The sequence below is a fragment of the Aspergillus japonicus genome, assembly GCF_003184785.1.
Source record: "Aspergillus japonicus CBS 114.51 unplaced genomic scaffold BO86scaffold_2, whole genome shotgun sequence".
Lineage (NCBI taxonomy): Eukaryota > Fungi > Ascomycota > Eurotiomycetes > Eurotiales > Aspergillaceae > Aspergillus > Aspergillus japonicus.
In genome coordinates this window covers 725047-741899 of record NW_020291639.1, presented here as the reverse complement: position 1 = coordinate 741899, position 16853 = coordinate 725047, and the positions used below count along the sequence as shown (strand labels likewise).

The following is a 16853-nucleotide window of genomic DNA, read 5'->3' as shown; positions in this document are numbered from 1 at the left end:
CATGCCGCATTTATTCCCTCTAGGCTAGGCTTAAGCTATCAGCTTACCCCCAGTGGTCGCCTTTTTCTTCTCTCCCCTGATCTTCTCCTCCACCCCTCCTTTTCCTCTCTCCCCTTTCAGTCGGTCTGCCTCTCTGTCGTGGCCCCCTCCATCGACCCAATCAAGGGCCCCCTCCCCTCCCATCTTCTTTCCTCTAATCTTAAATTGACCTTGGTGATTTTCCTGCATTTTTATTTGCTCCTATTCTCCCCTCAGTCCTCGATTCCGTGGATTGTTCCAGAAAACCCCATAGGCAATTAAAGCCACCGTTCACAGGCCACTAAGGCGTTAGGGACCCGGGCTTAGTGTCGCATTTCCGTCCATCCCTGGATTCCCGCGAGTCAGAGAACTGCTCCGAACTCTGACACTGACTTTTTACGGACGTGTTCCGTCGAAGGTTTAATTCTTTTCTTAAAAAAACAAAAACAAAAACAAAAAAAGAAATTGTTCGGATTTTCGCCCAGAATAAAAGAGAATAAACAAACCCCAAAGAGAGAGAGCAAGAGAGGGGAACGAAAGCTTGGGACCCCAGTCCAGCGGTTTTCTCTCACATCATCATCTAACTATCAGCCATGGACTCGAATAATCCTTCCGGCTTCCCAACTGCAATGCAGCAGACCGCGGCTTTTCCTGTCACCACTCAAAGTCCCCAACAGTTCCCTTACTATCCCAATGCTATGCCCTCATTTCCCCAGCCTAAGTCTACACCTCCATCCCATATGACTCCTCAGCAACAATTACCGCATTCTTTCAATTCCGTGCCTATGCAGGCCGGCCCCGGTGGAGCAATGATGCCGACTGGCTTTCCCCAGCAATCACAAGGTACGTTGTCATCACCACTCTGTCATGGGAGTGGTACTTTCCTATTGTCAATTCTTATCTGATTTGCCTATCCTCGATACTTCAATACTTTCCTGTGACCTCTTTTGTACCCTTTGTGCCCGCGTTATCCCTCCTCTCCCGCCTCCCCTCTCCCCTTATTGCTTCCCCACCCACTGGGCCTCCTTAGATCAACAATTGCTTCGTCGCATTGGACATCATTTCCAATATCGACTCTACCGCATCTGACCTGGTCTGGTCGCGTTCTCGCTATGTTACAGGACCAATGGTTGGGCGGATCTCCACTATCGTGTCACCTCTTGTCACCCTAGTTACCTTTTAGCTGTTGTTGTCGCTCATGGAGCAACACTGGGCTGCTGGCCCAAGTGTCTCAAGTTAGACACAATGTCGGCTGCAGGGACAAGCCGCTAATCAACGGGATGGACTTGCAGGACCCCACGCCAGCTTCGCGGCGCCATTTGCCCAGCCACCTGTCCCGACTTCGATGGGCCAATTTCTTCCTCCCCAGGCGACTTCAGCTGCTGCGGTTTCTGGCACTGCTGCACAATCATTTTCTTCCAACATGGCCTCAATTCCCTCGGCCAACATGATTTCAGCGCAACAACCGAGACCGACCCCGCAACCCAACCCGGTGCCAAATTCGTCTCCTTCTGCCCCCCAGTCGCCTGCCGCGGCTGCTCGAGAGAAGGCTCGGGTGACGGTTCTTCTGGATATCAACTCGATGCTGCTGCAGGAAGTCATAAATCTTCAGGCAGCCGGCAAGGCTGGGACTGCGCCTACTCCGCAAGGCTCTCAAGAGTCCAACCCGTCGCCGACCTCGGAGCAGACTTCCGACAAGTCTAACCAGCGCCCAAGCCCGGAGTATGTCGAGTGTATGCGACGGTTGCAAGCCAACCTGGGTTATTTGGCAACCGTGGCCGACCGAGCCAAGAAGTCAGGTGGTGTTGCTCCTGGCGGCCCTGCCATCATGACGCCACCGCCACATATGCCCTCAATGACCGATCTCTACAGCCGACTCAGTGAATTGTGTCCTCGCTCGACACAAGGTAGCATGGGAACACCTCAGCCTAGTCCCCAGGCCCTACAAGGAAACGGCCGCCCCAGCCCTTCCCCCGCTACCGAGACAGTCGTCTGAACACCCACCCTTGGATAGACAGAGACTCTAGACCCTGCAGATCATCGAGGGCACCTTGGCGACGGGCGCAAGTGTCGCCCTTGAACGAAAGTTTCCATTGAAGACTTCTATACCGGATTGGAAGCTTCCCTGTCACTTCTGTTACGTAGTGAAGGCTAGTATCGACATGAGTGCGATACATAGGATTGGGTAGTGGTCTGAACCAGTGCTGATTACGAACATCAACATATGATCTCTGGACCGGGCTTCGTCGACCAGCGCCATTTTGACACCAAACAAAGGATGATATGAGCTCGCCCTCTGCTCGATCACGCGTCAATGTAGGAGAACGCGTCTCCGTGGAATAATTGGCCCAGACAACATGATAAATCTCATGAAGTCGGGCAAGCGATTAGGATCTTGGATCAGGCACAATGATAGCTAGAACTGGGTGGAGGACTGCAGTGGTTGCCACCAGGCGCCCGGGTTTGAGGTAGAGACATAGTGGGGAAGGGAAACAGCCTCCAAGTGTACTATAGCCACGCATTGATAGAGATGTAGATAGGTTCCACTGCCATCACTACAATTACTATTCTGAATATATGCATACCGCGTTGACCCTGTCTTTCTCCAAGCGCCAATCCATCTGATCTGGTCATCAGACTGTGTTGCTGCAGCTTGACGGGCGGTGGAGGGTGACTGGCCAATCAGTCGATAGCTTTTCTCTGACCGCCTATCTGAGCTTTTCTGCCTCAAGTCAGTTCTCCGCCCTGCAGTTCGTCACTCTTTCAGCTTTTCCCCCCCCCCTCCTCCAGTTCTCATTTCCTGCAACAGTCTTTGTCGCTTGAGGACCTTGTGAATGTCTTGCGTCTCGCTCCGACTTTACAGAAGGAGCTTACTGTCTGTCGCTACTAGCAACACACCCAAAACTGCCATCACTCTCTCTACTGTAGCTGCCGCTACCTCTCCAGCCCGCGCCGCAGCGCCGCCGCCGCCGCCGCCGCTACATTCGCCGACTACTTCCTGTCCTCCTGATATACCGTGGCACCACCACACCTCGCCTTCAATTGATAGACACTTCCCTACCTCCATATTGCCACTCAATCCTTACTCCTCGAACCGTTCACTACATTATCCTCATCGCTGCCTGCAACCGCAGCGAGTCCCCCGTCAAAGCTCCGGTCTGTGGTCAAGCAATATAGCCCCGAGGAACATCAACCATTCCAGCGCTATTTTCACTCGCTCCATTACTTCGCTCGCAGCTCTATCTCTCAGACCCCGTGGCCGTCAGAGTCATACGTTACAGATGGATATGAATGGTGACGCAGGCGCCAAGCGCAAGCGCGGCTCGATCGCCGCGCCCGCCGAGCGGCCCGCAAAGCATCTCCGTCCCGAAACCAGCACATTAACGCCTGGCGACTCCACTCCCGCGAATGGAACTGTTTACGACGTGGAGGAAGAGGAGGATGCTGGTCGGTTGTTGCCCCTGGGAGCTGCACAGGCCGACTCGCCTGAGTGGCAGGCCACCATTGAGGAGGTCGTGAAAAGCGTTGTGTCGATCCACTTCTGTCAGACGTGCTCCTTCGACACGGAACTGTCGATGAGCAGCCAGGCGACTGGTTTTGTGGTCGACGCGGAGCGGGGTTATATCTTGACAAATCGACACGTGGTGTGTCCAGGACCCTTCTGGGGATACTGTATCTTTGACAACCATGAAGAGGTGAGTTGGCTTAGCCCTATCAACCCAAGCGCAGGCTCTTCACCACCATTGTTCTATGCAGCCCTAACCATATCAGTGTGATGTCCGTCCGATTTACCGAGACCCTGTGCACGACTTCGGAATTTTACAGTTCGACCCGAAAGCAATTCGATATATGAACTTGAAGGAATTGAAACTACAACCGGATGCGGCCAAGGTCGGATCGGAGATTCGTGTCGTGGGTAACGATGCAGGAGAAAAGCTTAGTATTCTGTCTGGTGTCATCAGTCGTTTGGATCGAAATGCTCCGGAATACGGCGAGGGATACAGTGATTTCAACACCAATTACATTCAGGCCGCTGCGGCAGCGAGTGGTGGCAGTTCCGGCAGTCCTGTCGTGAACATCGATGGCCATGCAATTGCTTTGCAGGCTGGTGGTCGCGCTGATGGCGCAGCTACGGATTACTTCCTCCCGTTGGACCGGCCGTTGCGTGCGCTGGAATGCATCCGTCGCGGTCAGCCGGTCACGCGAGGAACCATTCAGACACAATGGATTCTCAAGCCATTCGACGAGTGTCGTCGGTTGGGCCTGACGCCTGAGTGGGAGGCCACCGTGCGCAAGGCAGCTCCCACGGAGACCAGCATGCTGGTGGCCGAGATCATCCTGCCGGAGGGCCCGGCAGATGGAAAGCTCGAGGAGGGAGACGTGCTTCTGGAGGTCAACGGGGAGCTGCTGACTCAGTTCATTCGGCTGGACGACATCCTGGATTCGAGCGTCGGGCAGACGGTGCGTCTGCTCGTGCAAAGAGGCGGTCAAGATGTGGAGGTGGAGTGCCAGGTTGGCGACCTGCATGCCATCACGCCCGACCGCTTCGTGACAGTAGCGGGAGGCACGTTCCATAATCTGTCTTACCAGCAGGCACGTCTGTATGCCATCGCTACCCGCGGCGTCTATGTCTGCGAGGCTGCCGGGTCTTTCAAGCTGGAAAACACCTTGTCGGGATGGCTGATTGACTCCGTGGATAAGCGGCCAACGCGGACACTGGATGAGTTTGTGGAGGTCATGAAGACGATCCCTGATCGCTCGCGGGTGGTCATCTCGTATCGCCACATCCGCGATCTCCACACGCGCGGTACCAGCATTGTCTATATCGACCGACACTGGCACCCGAAGATGCGGTTGGCGGTGCGGAATGATTCCACTGGGCTCTGGGACTTCTCTGATCTCGCGGACCCCGTCCCCGCCCTGCCTCCTGTGCCGAGGAAAGCCGATTTCATCCAGCTTGATGGGGTGAGTCAGCCTGCTGCCGCAGCCATTGTGCGCAGCTTCGTGCGCGTGTCGTGCACGATGCCTCTCAAGCTGGACGGCTATCCCCAAGCCAAGAAGACGGGATTCGGTCTGGTCGTTGACGCTGAGAAGGGACTGGTCGTGGTTTCGCGTGCCATTGTTCCGTACGACCTCTGCGACATCAACGTCACCGTGGCCGACTCGATCATTGTCACCGCCAAGGTGGTGTTCTTGCATCCTCTCCAGAATTACAGCATCATTCAGTACGACCCCAGCTTGGTCCAGGCTCCGGTTCAGAGCGCCAAGCTCAGCACTGAGTACATCAAGCAGGGTCAGGACACCATCTTCGTCGGCTTCAACCAGAACTTCCGCATCGTGGTGGCCAAGACCGCCGTCACCGATATCACCACCGTATCGATTCCGGCCAATGCCTCGGCCCCGCGCTACCGCGCGATCAATCTGGACGCCATCACGGTAGACACTGGTTTGAGCGGACAGTGCTCCAATGGTGTACTGGTCGGCGAGGATGGCACGGTGCACGCACTCTGGCTGAACTACCTCGGTGAACGCACAGGGAACTCGCACAAGGACGTCGAGTACCACCTGGGTTTCGCGACGCCGTCTCTTCTGCCTGTCCTGTCCAAGGTGCAGCAAGGCGAGATGCCCACGCTGCGGATCCTGAACATGGAGAGCTACGTGGTGCAGATGAGCCAGGCCCGCATCATGGGCGTGTCCGAGGAGTGGATCGAGAAAGTGACACGGGCGAACCCCGCCCGGCATCAACTGTTCATGGTCCGCAAGGTCGACTGTCCGCCTCCGGGCTTTGCCTCCGAGGCCGTAGACAGCTTTGAGGAAGGCGATATCATCCTCACCCTGGGCGGGCAGCTGATCACGCGTGTCTCGGAGCTCGACATCATGTACGAGAAGGAATCTCTGGAGGCGCTCATCGTGCGCAACGGTCAGGAGATGCGCATCCAGGTCCCCACGGTGCCGACGGAGGATCTGGAAACCGACCGCGCCGTGGTCTTCTGCGGCGCTGTCCTCCAGAAGCCCCATCACGCCGTCCGCCAGCAGATCTCCAAACTCCACAGCGAGGTGTACGTCAGCGCTAGGGTACGTTGTTCCCCCTCCTTTCACTGTCAAATCCCAACTCATCACTAACAATCCACCTGCAAATTAGAGCCGCGGTTCCCCCTCCTACCAATACGGCCTCTCGCCCACGAACTTCATCACCGCCGTCAACGGCACCCCCACCCCGAACCTGGACCGCTTCGTCGAAGAGGTCCGCAAGATCCCCGACAACACATACTTCCGTCTCCGGGCGGTGACCTTCGACAACGTCCCCTGGGTGGTGACCATGAAGAAGAACGACCACTACGTATGTTGCCACCTCTCCGCCAGCTTCCTTAGCCCGCGTCATCAGTTAACCCCCCCCATCTAACACGTTACTTCTAGTTCCCCATGTCCGAATACCTGAAAGACCCATCCGCCCCGCAAGGCTGGCGCACCGTGTCCCACGATAATGACAAGCACCGCGACGGCGCTGCGCCGGATGCGGCGAACCTGAACCCCGATGCCATGGACGAGGGCTTCGATGGCGTCAGTGATGTTGAGCCGGAGGCCGAGTGAGGGGCCGTCTAGTCCCCTTCTTTCTCTAGCCAGCCGGGGAGATTTGTGTGCGGGGTGTCGATATATCCACGTGGTTGGACTTCATTCTGTATGTACAATATAGACTTACAGCGTTATATGAGTGGATAGATCTGTATCTCGTTTCCGGTGGTGGAAGGCAGGTAGTCATGCTCGTATGTGCTTGAGCATGTATTGTAGACTTTAGACCTCGTGCTTTGGGTGTGGATAATAATGATGGTAATTGAGGATAAATCATCCTCCGTCCATACGGTCACTGTTGGGCATCATATTGAGATGGGCACCGAACAGGCAGTATTAACCTAGCCTTTTATTGACGCAACTCTCGTCCATAGTTTCCCGAAATGTACGTACATTATATATCCGCACTCCCCGACATGACTCTCATCACCCAAGCCCAAGCAACCCCCATTCCAGCACATAACCAGATACACCCAGCTGCAAGAATATACATAAGACATCAAGAAACCGAAATCCTCAAACCCCCAACCGCACCGCAATCAAAGACATGATACCCAGAAAACGACACGCAATCGACCAACATGAATCCCGCGTAGTGGTTAGGGCTACGTATATATTGTGAAGATTGGTGTCAGATGACATCAACTAGCATCATTGGTCTAGTGGTAGAATTCATCGTTGCCATCGATGAGGCCCGTGTTCGATTCACGGATGATGCACATCTTCTTTTTGTTTTTGTTGGGGTTGGCAGAGCGGTTTGCCGCTCGCTGAGGGATCATTCTAGCACCCCTTTCACTGTCCTTGTCTGCTGCTTACGCGGTACAGTAACATCGTTTGGTGCATCACCTCCCCGCTCATCAGTTCTTGGACGGGAATATGCCGACGGGTGTTACAGCGCCCTCGATCAGCGTACCTGATGCACTGTCACCTGCACAGCAGGTCGGGGGAGGGATTCTCCGCGACACCGGTCTGTTTTTTTTTTTTTTTGTATGGAGATTTTCGTCGCGTGGATGGTTGAGTTCACCTGGGTCGTGGTCTGGTTGTCTCTGCTTTCTACATAGGCGTCCTTCATAACAGATGCTGCACTACAGTTACGAGGATGACTACTGCCCTACGCCACTCTGAATTCCCAGAAGATAAGAAATTGGCATACGAAGCGTAAAATATAAGTATGAACCCAAACAGAAGATATACTCCACAGTCGGCCTGCGAGCAAGAGAAAATGAAACGAAACAGGAGAAGAAAAAGTACAAGGGAAAAACGTCTCCGTCAGACACCGCGGCTAATGGAGTCTCGTTTTGCCATCGTACACACACCGCCGCCGCGTACATACTACCCAGCCTGAGTCGGCTGTGCATGCCATCACAGTCGACCCCTCAATACCCTTTAGTCATTACCAACTACCACCCTCCTCGGAGGCAGCTAACGATCCGCACCCACGATCATCCCTCTAAGCCAGAAGAGGCTCCTTCTCCTCAGCCTCGACGGCAGGCTGCTCAATGGATTCGACCAAGGGAGCGACGGCAGCGGCGGGGGCCACGGGCTCAGCCTTCGGGGCTTCAGGGAAGTCGGGGATCTTGGTCTCGGGCTCAGCCTCGGGTTCCTTCTTGATGACGGGGCTGCTGGCGACCTTGGTCACCTCGGGGGTCACAGAGCGCGAAGTAGAGCGGCGGTGCACGAAGCCCTGGGCCTTCGCGCTGTAGTCCTCGACGTACTGCTTGACGATACCCGTCGCGTGGGCGGTGCGCTCCTCGGCGATGTCCTTCAGCTGGTGGGCCTGGCTGTTGACCAGCTCCTGGAGGTGCGCGATCTGAGCATCGATGACCTCGCGGTTGTTGATGTAGACCAAAGGACCCAGGTAAGCGATGGTGACGGTGATGAGGGAGAGACCCCAGAAGGGAAGGAACTTGATCAACCAGTAGGCGGAGAAAGCGGCGAGGAAAGCCTAGTGGCCGATTAGCGGTGCCCATGTGTCACAGGTGTAGCATTGACATACAGCAATGGTGTGAACAAGGTTCTCGGCGAACAGAACGCGCTGGAACTCGATCAAGACGAAATCGACGAGCTGCTCCAGATCCTCCAACACGGCTTCAACCGTCTCCTTGGGAACAGTGTAGTATTTGCGAGGGCGGAAAGATCCGACCACGCTCTGCTTGAGAGCGAGTTGACCACCGAGCTCGGCGAGCGCGGTAACTATTCAATGTGTTAGTCACCGGCCTAAATAGTTGTTGTGCAGGTTCCACCCACAGCCCAGAACCACATAGACAAATTTGAAGAGCCATCGGAGGAGCGGAAGGTAACGGGCGGCAAAGATGAAAGCAACAACGCTGATGAAAGAGACGGCGGTGGCTCGGGGTTGTTCCCACTAGTATTGCATATCTGTTAGGGCCGGTTTGCGTGGGATGGATTCGCAGTCACTCACGCTCAGAAGGCTGTACAGCAGGGAGTGATAGTCTTTGTGGAATTAGCGACGAGTGGCGTGGCACAAGTGTGAGTGGTACATACAAGTTAGGGGCTGGCCGGTCGCGGCGGTGGTGGAGGGAGTCACTGCTGCGTTGCGCAGTTCGCGCAGCTCTTGAGTGGTGCGGGAAGCCTCGGATTTGATGTTATCGGCAAGAGGTCCTATAAGACTTGCTGTCAGTTCGATTGCAATTGAGGTATGGCAACAAAGCCTTCTTCCTTCAGGGAAGAGGCCAGAATTAGAAGTTGGCGCTCACCATTGGTAATTGTACCTAGACGGAGGGATCAGTGGTTAGCTTGTGTAACTCGATTTCGAACTCTCGGTGAGAAGCGAGTCGTGTGGGACTGAAGAGCAGACGAAACATTAGCTTGAGAACGCTCTTCCCCCAATGCGACTGACCAGAAGACTCGAATACATACCTTACCATGGCCGTTCACGTTGGGATAACTCACGTCAGCAGCCATGACGAAAGATGTGTGCGCTCGGAAAGCTGGAAAGATAAGGAAAAGGGTGGATTGTCAGGGGAAAATAGAGGGAAGTTCGAGCTGAAGGTAGCTGCGGTGGTTGGAATGGATGGGCAGACGAGGCTGCAGTTGAAACCAGAGAGAAAGATGACCAGAGAGATTAGAACAAGAAGAGCTCGAGTGGTCGCGGAGGTTGGGGGAGAAGATGAAGAAAAAGGACGAGGGCGAGAGAAGGTGGAAGGTGATGCAATAATGGGGTCGAGGCGGCGGGCGGATTTGATTTGGTCGTGTGCCTTAGGTTTTACTGCCGATACGAACAGAACAGAACCAAACGAACATGTGATGGCCTGGGCCGGTGTTTCGGATTAACTTGCACGGCCAAACTAATTATATCTCTGATAATGAATTGACTGTTTGAAAGACAGTGTGTGCGCCTATGCAAGGGACTCAGTGCCAGTGCCAGTGCCAGTGCCAGTGCCAGTGCCAGTGCCAGTGCCAGTGCCAGTGCCAGTGCCAGTAGAAGATCCCTCGAGAGCTCATTCATCCAGCATCCACCAACCCACCCAGCGAGCAGCAGTTCGTGCATTGAGATGCATCTACTGCAGGTCGAAGATCCAGACTTGTCCTTACTATCTGCCAGCTGAACATTCCGTCAGAACCTTGAGGGAGGATTGACACTCTCGGTTCTTCACCGATTCAACCTCCACCATAATTACTATCTTCTCTACAATACAATGCTCCTCAGTCACCTCATGGTCCACAAACGCATTGTTCGGCTGTGTTTACTTCAGCCTGGCTGGGATGATGTCACTCGCCGGTCACACATCCATCAGTCAGCATCCACTCACAATTGCTTCCAATTGAGAACCATCCAGCGCTTTTGTAAATGATTCCATTGGTGACCGACACGAAACCGGAATCCAGCACAATCTGGCAGCCTATACACGCTTGAGATGTTGCTGGAAGTGACGCAGCGGTAGGTGCTGAGCTGTGGAGGGACCAGCATCCGATCATAAATTGCCAACCATTTACTGGAGGCGTCCTGTATCGAAAAGCACATCATCCGCACTCAATCTAGATCTGGCCATGAATGATGTCACGAAAGTTTATCCTACAGTACTCAGTACGAGGACGTAGTTATCCCATGTACGGAGCAGTTGGTGTCGCGTGGCAATCCCACTTTCGTATGTACAAGTGCATAGAATGTAGGCAGGCAGCAACAAGACTTGCTCCAAGACATGCTGTAAGCTTGTAGTGGAGAAGATTTTTTGTATCTTAATAGTTAGCTACCATCGCCAGCACAAATAAGAATGATGTTGGTAAGCTATGCTGAGTTATACATAGAGCTATTTGGTGGCTTATACTCATAAGTGTATGCCTGAAGCGCCAGGCACTAAACGAAGCAGAAGTCACGTGCCGGAGCGGGACTCACGCGTTGGCCGATGTTTTGATGCTTCAAACTCCGGACGACAGGCCTGAAGCCCACCGGCCGACCATCAACCCTTCGCCGACCCACCACGGTCCTATGCTCCGTTTCTCGACTGTCACTAACATCTAGACTGGGCCCGCTTGCCCTCGACCTTTTACAATCAATTTTAATGTCTTCTTGACGACTCCGATCCCCATTCCGCGTTTGTTTACATCGCCATGGCTGCGACCGGCGCGAGGGCGCAGAAGCCCGTTGGCTCTGCAGCGTGGATCTCGTCCGAAAAGGAAAACTGTATGCAGCTCGTGGACCAGGAAATGGAAGAGGTCGAATATCCTGTGCGCCACGAGATGGATTGGTTGAATGAGCATATGGCCGAAATCTTCTCGACCAACCAATTGTCCGTTGCGCCCGCATAGCCGTGATCCCATCCTCCGATGCTGACTCTCGCCCAGTAACTTCACCGATGCGTTCAAGACCCCAGGGAAATTGCGCGGCAAAACCCCGCGGACTGCGCGAAAGCGCGATGCGACCGAGCCTCGTGTGGTACGTCGACCCGTTCTCTCCTCCATTGAAGCATCGGCGGACTCATTGCTTACTGCCTACAGCCCTTGAGCGAGATCTTCTCCTCTGCACACAACAGCAAAACAGAGAACAAACTCGAAAGCAAGCATGACAGCAAACACCCAGCAAGCCCGGCAGTACAACGCTCGCCCGCCAAGGCACCCGCGGCGCCCCCTGCAGCACCAACCCCAGTGGCGGAACCTAAAGATACCACCATAAATGACGCAGCTGAACCCGCATATCCCGACTTGAGCAAGAACCTCAATTCCTTCCCGGAGTACAATACCGACTCCGGCTATCATGGCATGCCCGATGAAGAAGAAATGGAGGAAGATGAGGACGACGATGTTGTCTTGACACAAGTACAGCCTGAATCTCAGCCATCGACGCAACCGACGGATACCGAGCCCAGTATTACCGAAGAAAATATCCAACTACCGGACGAACGCCGCATGACAGCAAATTCCTTCCACTCCGCCCAAGAGAATGTACGCTACCGAGGCGAAACAGTTCAACCCGAGCAGGTCGAACCAACACCGAACCGAAACGCGCCTTCTCAGCCGCAGCCTCAAACAGAGCCACAGGAACAAGAGTCCACTATCACGCCAGCACCCGAGCTTGAAGAGGAACCCGAAACGGAAACCGCGAAAGAGCCTGAAGATGAGCCCGAGCCTGAGACTGAAGTTCAGGCCGAAACCAAGGTTAAGCCTGAAATTCAGCGCGAGGTCCAGCGTGAGGAAAGTGAGGAACTTGACGAACGGCAGGAACGGGAGGAGCCCGTGGAGCCTGAAGATCGTCAAGAGCCCGAGGAGCTCCAAGCTGAGCTTGAACAGAAAACCGAGTCGCTACAAGCGCCAGAGCCTGAGAACAAGCCCGTGCAACAGGACGAGCAAGAGCAACAGAAACACAGCGAGCGCGAGACAGTGCCAGAGCTCAGCCACCAGCCGGTGCCAGAACCTGAGGCAGAGGAAGAGCCTGCCAAAGCCGTGGAGCTGAGCTCACCTGCCAAGTCTCCCGCCGCACCTGCCGCCGAGCCTGTACGGGAAGGGAAGGATGACAAGGATGAAATGGCTCTCGATATTGACGATGTCGGCTCTCCCTCGGACGTTTCGCCTCCGGCACGCCACCCTATCCGCAAGAGTAGCCTTTCATTTGCATCACTTCCTGCACGCGAGCCATTGACCAAGAAGAGTCTGGGTGGTTCAAGACTGTCTCGCACGAGCCATCTGGAGATCTCTAAACTCAGCAACGCAGGGAGCTATCTTGGAAGGCAGACCGGAGGACACAGAACGACGCAGCCTGGCATGGAGGACGATACCACCCGTGACGACAAGATGGATATTGACGACAGCAAGGATTTGACCGATGACGGAGAATCGGATGTTGATACGAAAGCCAGCAAGGACCATGTCAAATCCTCAACTCAAAGGCTGCATGAGAAGATCAGCATGCTGGGTAAACTACAGCCATCGCGACCAACCAAGTCCATCGCGGCAGTCTCGCGTTTATCGACCACGCAGGTCACTTATCCCGAATTGCCCATCTCTAAGCCCGAGACGAGATCAGAGGCTCCCAACCAGAAGCCCCGTGATGCGCCAACTACGGAGCCTATGCAAATTGATGACGACTGGATCAAACCAATGAACTCGCCCTATCGGTCGAACACACAGGCACACCACCGAACCGAAAGCAAAGACGCCAAATTGTCGGGGGCTAGAATTCTGCGGGCTGCTGAGGACGACCGTTCTTCTGCTCTAGACAATGCGAGAGGTGCAATGGGATCAACAACGACCACCGCAAAGCGCGCTTCGGACGTGGGTCGCGGAAAGTCGACAACGCCTCTCTACTCCTCTCCACAACGTCCTGGTCATCAAAAGAGCGCATCTGCTCATATAGACTCCCAATTGTCGACGACACCTGTTGGCTCTCCTGCGCCAGAACGGTGGGATGGGCCCTTGAGTGCGTCAAAGTCAAGACTCCAATCGATCGTGCAATCCGCGAAGGGCTTGTTCACGAATTCTGGAGGTGTAGCGGCTGCGGCTCGAAAAGAAGCGTCCTCACCAGAACAACCAAGGTTGCGACCGAGTGGTCGACCCATTAGCGAGTTGATGGATAAGTCGCACCGACCACAGTCTGCCCAGCTTCTCAGCCCCCCACGCCAGGAAGGGCGTAGAACCCGCAGCTCTACCGAGAGAGAAGAGAAGCGTAGGCAGATGGAGCTCGAGGAACGCGAACGACAAGAGGAACGTCAACGACAAGAGGAACGTCAACGACAAGAGGAACGTCAACGACAAGAGGAACGTCAGCGACAAGAGGAACGCCAACGACAGGAGGAACGTCAACGACACGAAGAACGCCAACGACAGGAGGAGCGCCAATTACAGGAGGAATTGGCTGAGAAAAACCGGCAACATGAGAAAAAGAGGTCCATGCAACTCCGGTCTGCACAGGAGAAGTATTCTGCAGACGAGTCTCGGGCAACTTCCGAAGCGCCTACTGCACCGACATCCCAGAGATTGCCCAAACTGCAAAAATCATCCAAGGAAACAGATTATGCTACGGAGGCTGAATCCAAGCCCGCCGCCCCATCCTCTATCCCGCAGCAACAGCAAGCAAAGGGTCGTCCTGTCAAACCCAATCGCGAAACACTTCAGAAGCCCAGACCTCAGCCTGTCTCGATTCGTGTGGGCAGTGCCCTTTCTCGGCCCATAACGCTGGGATCTTCAACCATGTCTTCTGGCATGCGGGAGTCGAGTGTCCCCGCTCCTACACCGGGTTCCGCGGTGAAGCAACCTACGCTGAAAAAGAAGGCGAGCAACTCCTCACTACACACTGCTTCGTCCAATAGCAGCTTCAAGAGTTCGATGTCTACCCAGTCGCAGCGCAAGGCTCAACTTGCAAGCGAGAGAAAGCGTGAACAGGAGGAACGCGAGGCCAGGCGTCGGGAGGAGCAGCGTCGTGAACTCGAACGCAAACGAGCGGCCCAGCAAGAAGAAGCTCGTCGCCAGGACCTGCGCAGTCGCGCAGAGGCCGAACGCCGCGAGCGACTTGTTGCTGAAGACCCTAAGAAAGCTGCTCAACTGCAGGCAATTGAGAAGCGGAGACTTGAGAGCCAACGGAGGCTGGAGAGGCAAGGCAGTCAACAGCCCGAAAACCATCCTCCGGAGAGACCGGCGTCCCAAGCCGCTCAGCGGAGTGAGCTAGGGACCATGAGACCAGCCTCTCGTCTCGGATCCATTCAGCCTTTCCATCGCTCCGCCAACCACCCTCAACCTAACCCGGCCAAGCCTCCCAAGAGAGGCCTGGATGAGGAGGCTAATCAGCGGCCTACGGCGTTGAAGACGGGCACGATGCAACCGGCAGGCGAGTCCAAGCGCAGAAGGACAGAAGACGAACAGAATCGCATGTCCTCGATGCGCCCTACGATGGCTCCGCCCATCCGCCAGTCCAACATTCGCAAGGTATTTCAGGGTTGTTCGATGCTACATGATTTCATTACTAACCTCTTTGTAGGAGCCCAAGAAGCCTTCGTTCTACAGCCAGCCACCAACCTCAATCCTGAAGACCGGACAAACGCAAAGACCTGCGCACCCTATGGACATGTCCAAATACGCCAGTGGCAAAATCCCATTCGCCGAGCCGCCGATGGCACCGCCCGCTGCGCATCGGACGCCCGCTGCCAGCTCATCGCAAAAGCACCAGGTCAAGGAGTCGCCCAGCTACCCCAACGGCGAGAACATCAACCTGCCAGAGATAGCCACGGACAGCGAAGACGAGGACTCGGAGGCCGAGATGCTCCCTGTACCCAAGTGGGCCCAGCCGAAAGAGCTGGAGTCGCTGCTGCGCCAACAGGAGGGCATGGAGGCGGACTCTATCTTTGGCCCTATTGCCCCATTCTCCCTGGAGGAGACGTTCAAGGGGGACAAGAAGATCAAGAAATTCCGCGAGCGCACCAGCAGTGCCCACTGGTCTGGACCCGACGGGCTCACGCAAGATGAGATCCGCCGCGATTTGGCCGAGCGTCAACGCCTGCGTCTCAATGGTGGCTGGACCTTTAACTAAATCTGCCGTTACCCGGTTTCACGCTTGTGTGAACCTTTTTATTTCTGAATGACAACGGGGGCTTTGGGTTTTTCTTTCTGCTTTGGGGGGTCACGGGGGAACTTTCTATGCTTTTGCAGCTGGTGGGGCATAACCGGTCTGGCGTTGCGTTTGTTCATATTTTCCACCTTAGGTTTCATGTTTTAGCTCCACACACACAAACACGTTATGCACTTACCCTTACCCTTACCCTTCGACCGATCTAGCCTGGTTTTTGACTGTCAGTAGGTGCTGTATGTACTGGTAAAGTCCCGGGTCGAATCCGTCGAGGGATTCGACTCCGGCGACACAGCAGGGCATCCGTGCTACCATGACATCGTTAGAATACGGACTCGACTCCCCTCCTTTCACTCTCCTTGCACAGCCATCCCGCCCGCTCACGCGGATCCCACGTAACAGTGATAGCCGGGTGTTCCCCGGTCCCCGTTCCCCGTTCCCCAGTCCCCACTGGAATTGCTGGGACTGCTGGGACTGCTGGGATCGCTGGGATATGCTGGGATGGATGATCCGTGCTGTGCTGGGTGCTGGGTGCTGGTGCTGTAATGGTGCTGGTGCTGCCCTCAGACCAGTTACAACCGACGCCCGGCGGGGATCCCGCCTGCCTTCCCCGGCCCCGGCCCCGGCCCTGACGTGACGTGACGGGACCGGAAATGTGTGCTCGGATGTTCGAGGATGGGTCCGCGGTGGGATGGGGTGGGGTGGGATGCTGGACTGTACCGTACAGTACGGAATACATAGGGATTGGGAGTGGACTGGAACGAGACGGGGAAACTGCATCCCTGAGATCCAGCTAGGCGGAGCTGTGTCGGCCAGGATTCTTGTCAAGACAAATTGGGTGGCTGTTTCTCGAGGGTTTGCTGCTTCTGTCGCTGCTGTTTAGGTGGTGGATGTCAGACTGGATGGTGGGTAGGTAGGTGGATAGGGGGATAGGTGGGTAGGTGAGTGAGTGAGTGACAGTATCGACTCTCGATTGGAGGTGTTTGTCTTACGGTAACACATTCGCTGGAATTAGGGAGGATTGACTTGGGGGCGATGGCACATACTGTACAGCGTGATCTTGCTGGAAGGGTCGGCTCGCGTCGGTTTCAGAAGAGCGGTCTAGAGCCATTCCTGAATGATGAGGCGTCGAGACTGATACTGTAGAGGGTGTGTTTCAGGACTTGACTTGGACTTGCATTGACCGCTAAGTCAAGACCGAGTCGTATCGTGGATGTGTTTGGGTTGGTTGGGTCTGGGCTGGGTTCTTGAT

General features: G+C 55.1%; 5 protein-coding genes and 1 non-coding gene across 6 annotated transcripts; 4 read left to right on the top strand and 2 right to left on the bottom strand.

Moving 5' to 3' along the window:
• Window positions 1–420: 420 nt before the first annotated feature.
• Window positions 421–2224, top strand: BO86DRAFT_75780 (uncharacterized protein). The gene is made up of 2 exons (XM_025677643.1): window positions 421–861; window positions 1311–2224. The coding sequence occupies exons 1-2, from the start codon at window positions 612–614 to the stop codon at window positions 2012–2014; spliced, it is 954 nt and encodes a 317-aa protein (XP_025532893.1). The 5' UTR covers window positions 421–611; the 3' UTR covers window positions 2015–2224.
• A 1075-nt stretch (window positions 2225–3299) lies between these two features.
• Window positions 3300–6609, top strand: BO86DRAFT_301480 (putative nuclear serine protease HtrA2/Nma111; the record flags this gene model as incomplete). Its single annotated transcript, XM_025667490.1, has 4 exons — window positions 3300–3713; window positions 3790–6093; window positions 6161–6358; window positions 6436–6609. 4 exons carry the CDS (start codon window positions 3300–3302, stop codon window positions 6607–6609), a joined length of 3090 nt encoding a protein of 1029 aa, XP_025532892.1.
• A 627-nt stretch (window positions 6610–7236) lies between these two features.
• On the top strand, window positions 7237–7307 carry BO86DRAFT_t25. The gene has a single exon. It is a non-coding gene; the product is annotated as a tRNA-Gly (tRNA).
• Window positions 7308–8038: 731 nt separating this feature from the next.
• Window positions 8039–9513, bottom strand: BO86DRAFT_374942 (uncharacterized protein; the record flags this gene model as incomplete). Its single annotated transcript, XM_025670461.1, has 7 exons — window positions 8039–8533; window positions 8585–8781; window positions 8836–8953; window positions 9011–9042; window positions 9094–9210; window positions 9306–9320; window positions 9474–9513. The coding sequence occupies 7 exons, from the start codon at window positions 9511–9513 to the stop codon at window positions 8039–8041; spliced, it is 1014 nt and encodes a 337-aa protein (XP_025532891.1).
• A 1477-nt stretch (window positions 9514–10990) lies between these two features.
• BO86DRAFT_75674 (uncharacterized protein) lies at window positions 10991–15678 on the top strand. Its single transcript, XM_025677641.1, has 4 exons — window positions 10991–11339; window positions 11395–11485; window positions 11548–14964; window positions 15017–15678. Exons 1-4 carry the CDS (start codon window positions 11161–11163, stop codon window positions 15563–15565), a joined length of 4236 nt encoding a protein of 1411 aa, XP_025532890.1. The 5' UTR covers window positions 10991–11160; the 3' UTR covers window positions 15566–15678.
• Window positions 15646–16823, bottom strand: BO86DRAFT_75700 (uncharacterized protein). The gene has a single exon (XM_025677642.1). The coding sequence runs from the start codon at window positions 16379–16381 to the stop codon at window positions 15791–15793; it is 591 nt and encodes a 196-aa protein (XP_025532889.1). The 5' UTR covers window positions 16382–16823; the 3' UTR covers window positions 15646–15790.
• Window positions 16824–16853: the final 30 nt, after the last annotated feature.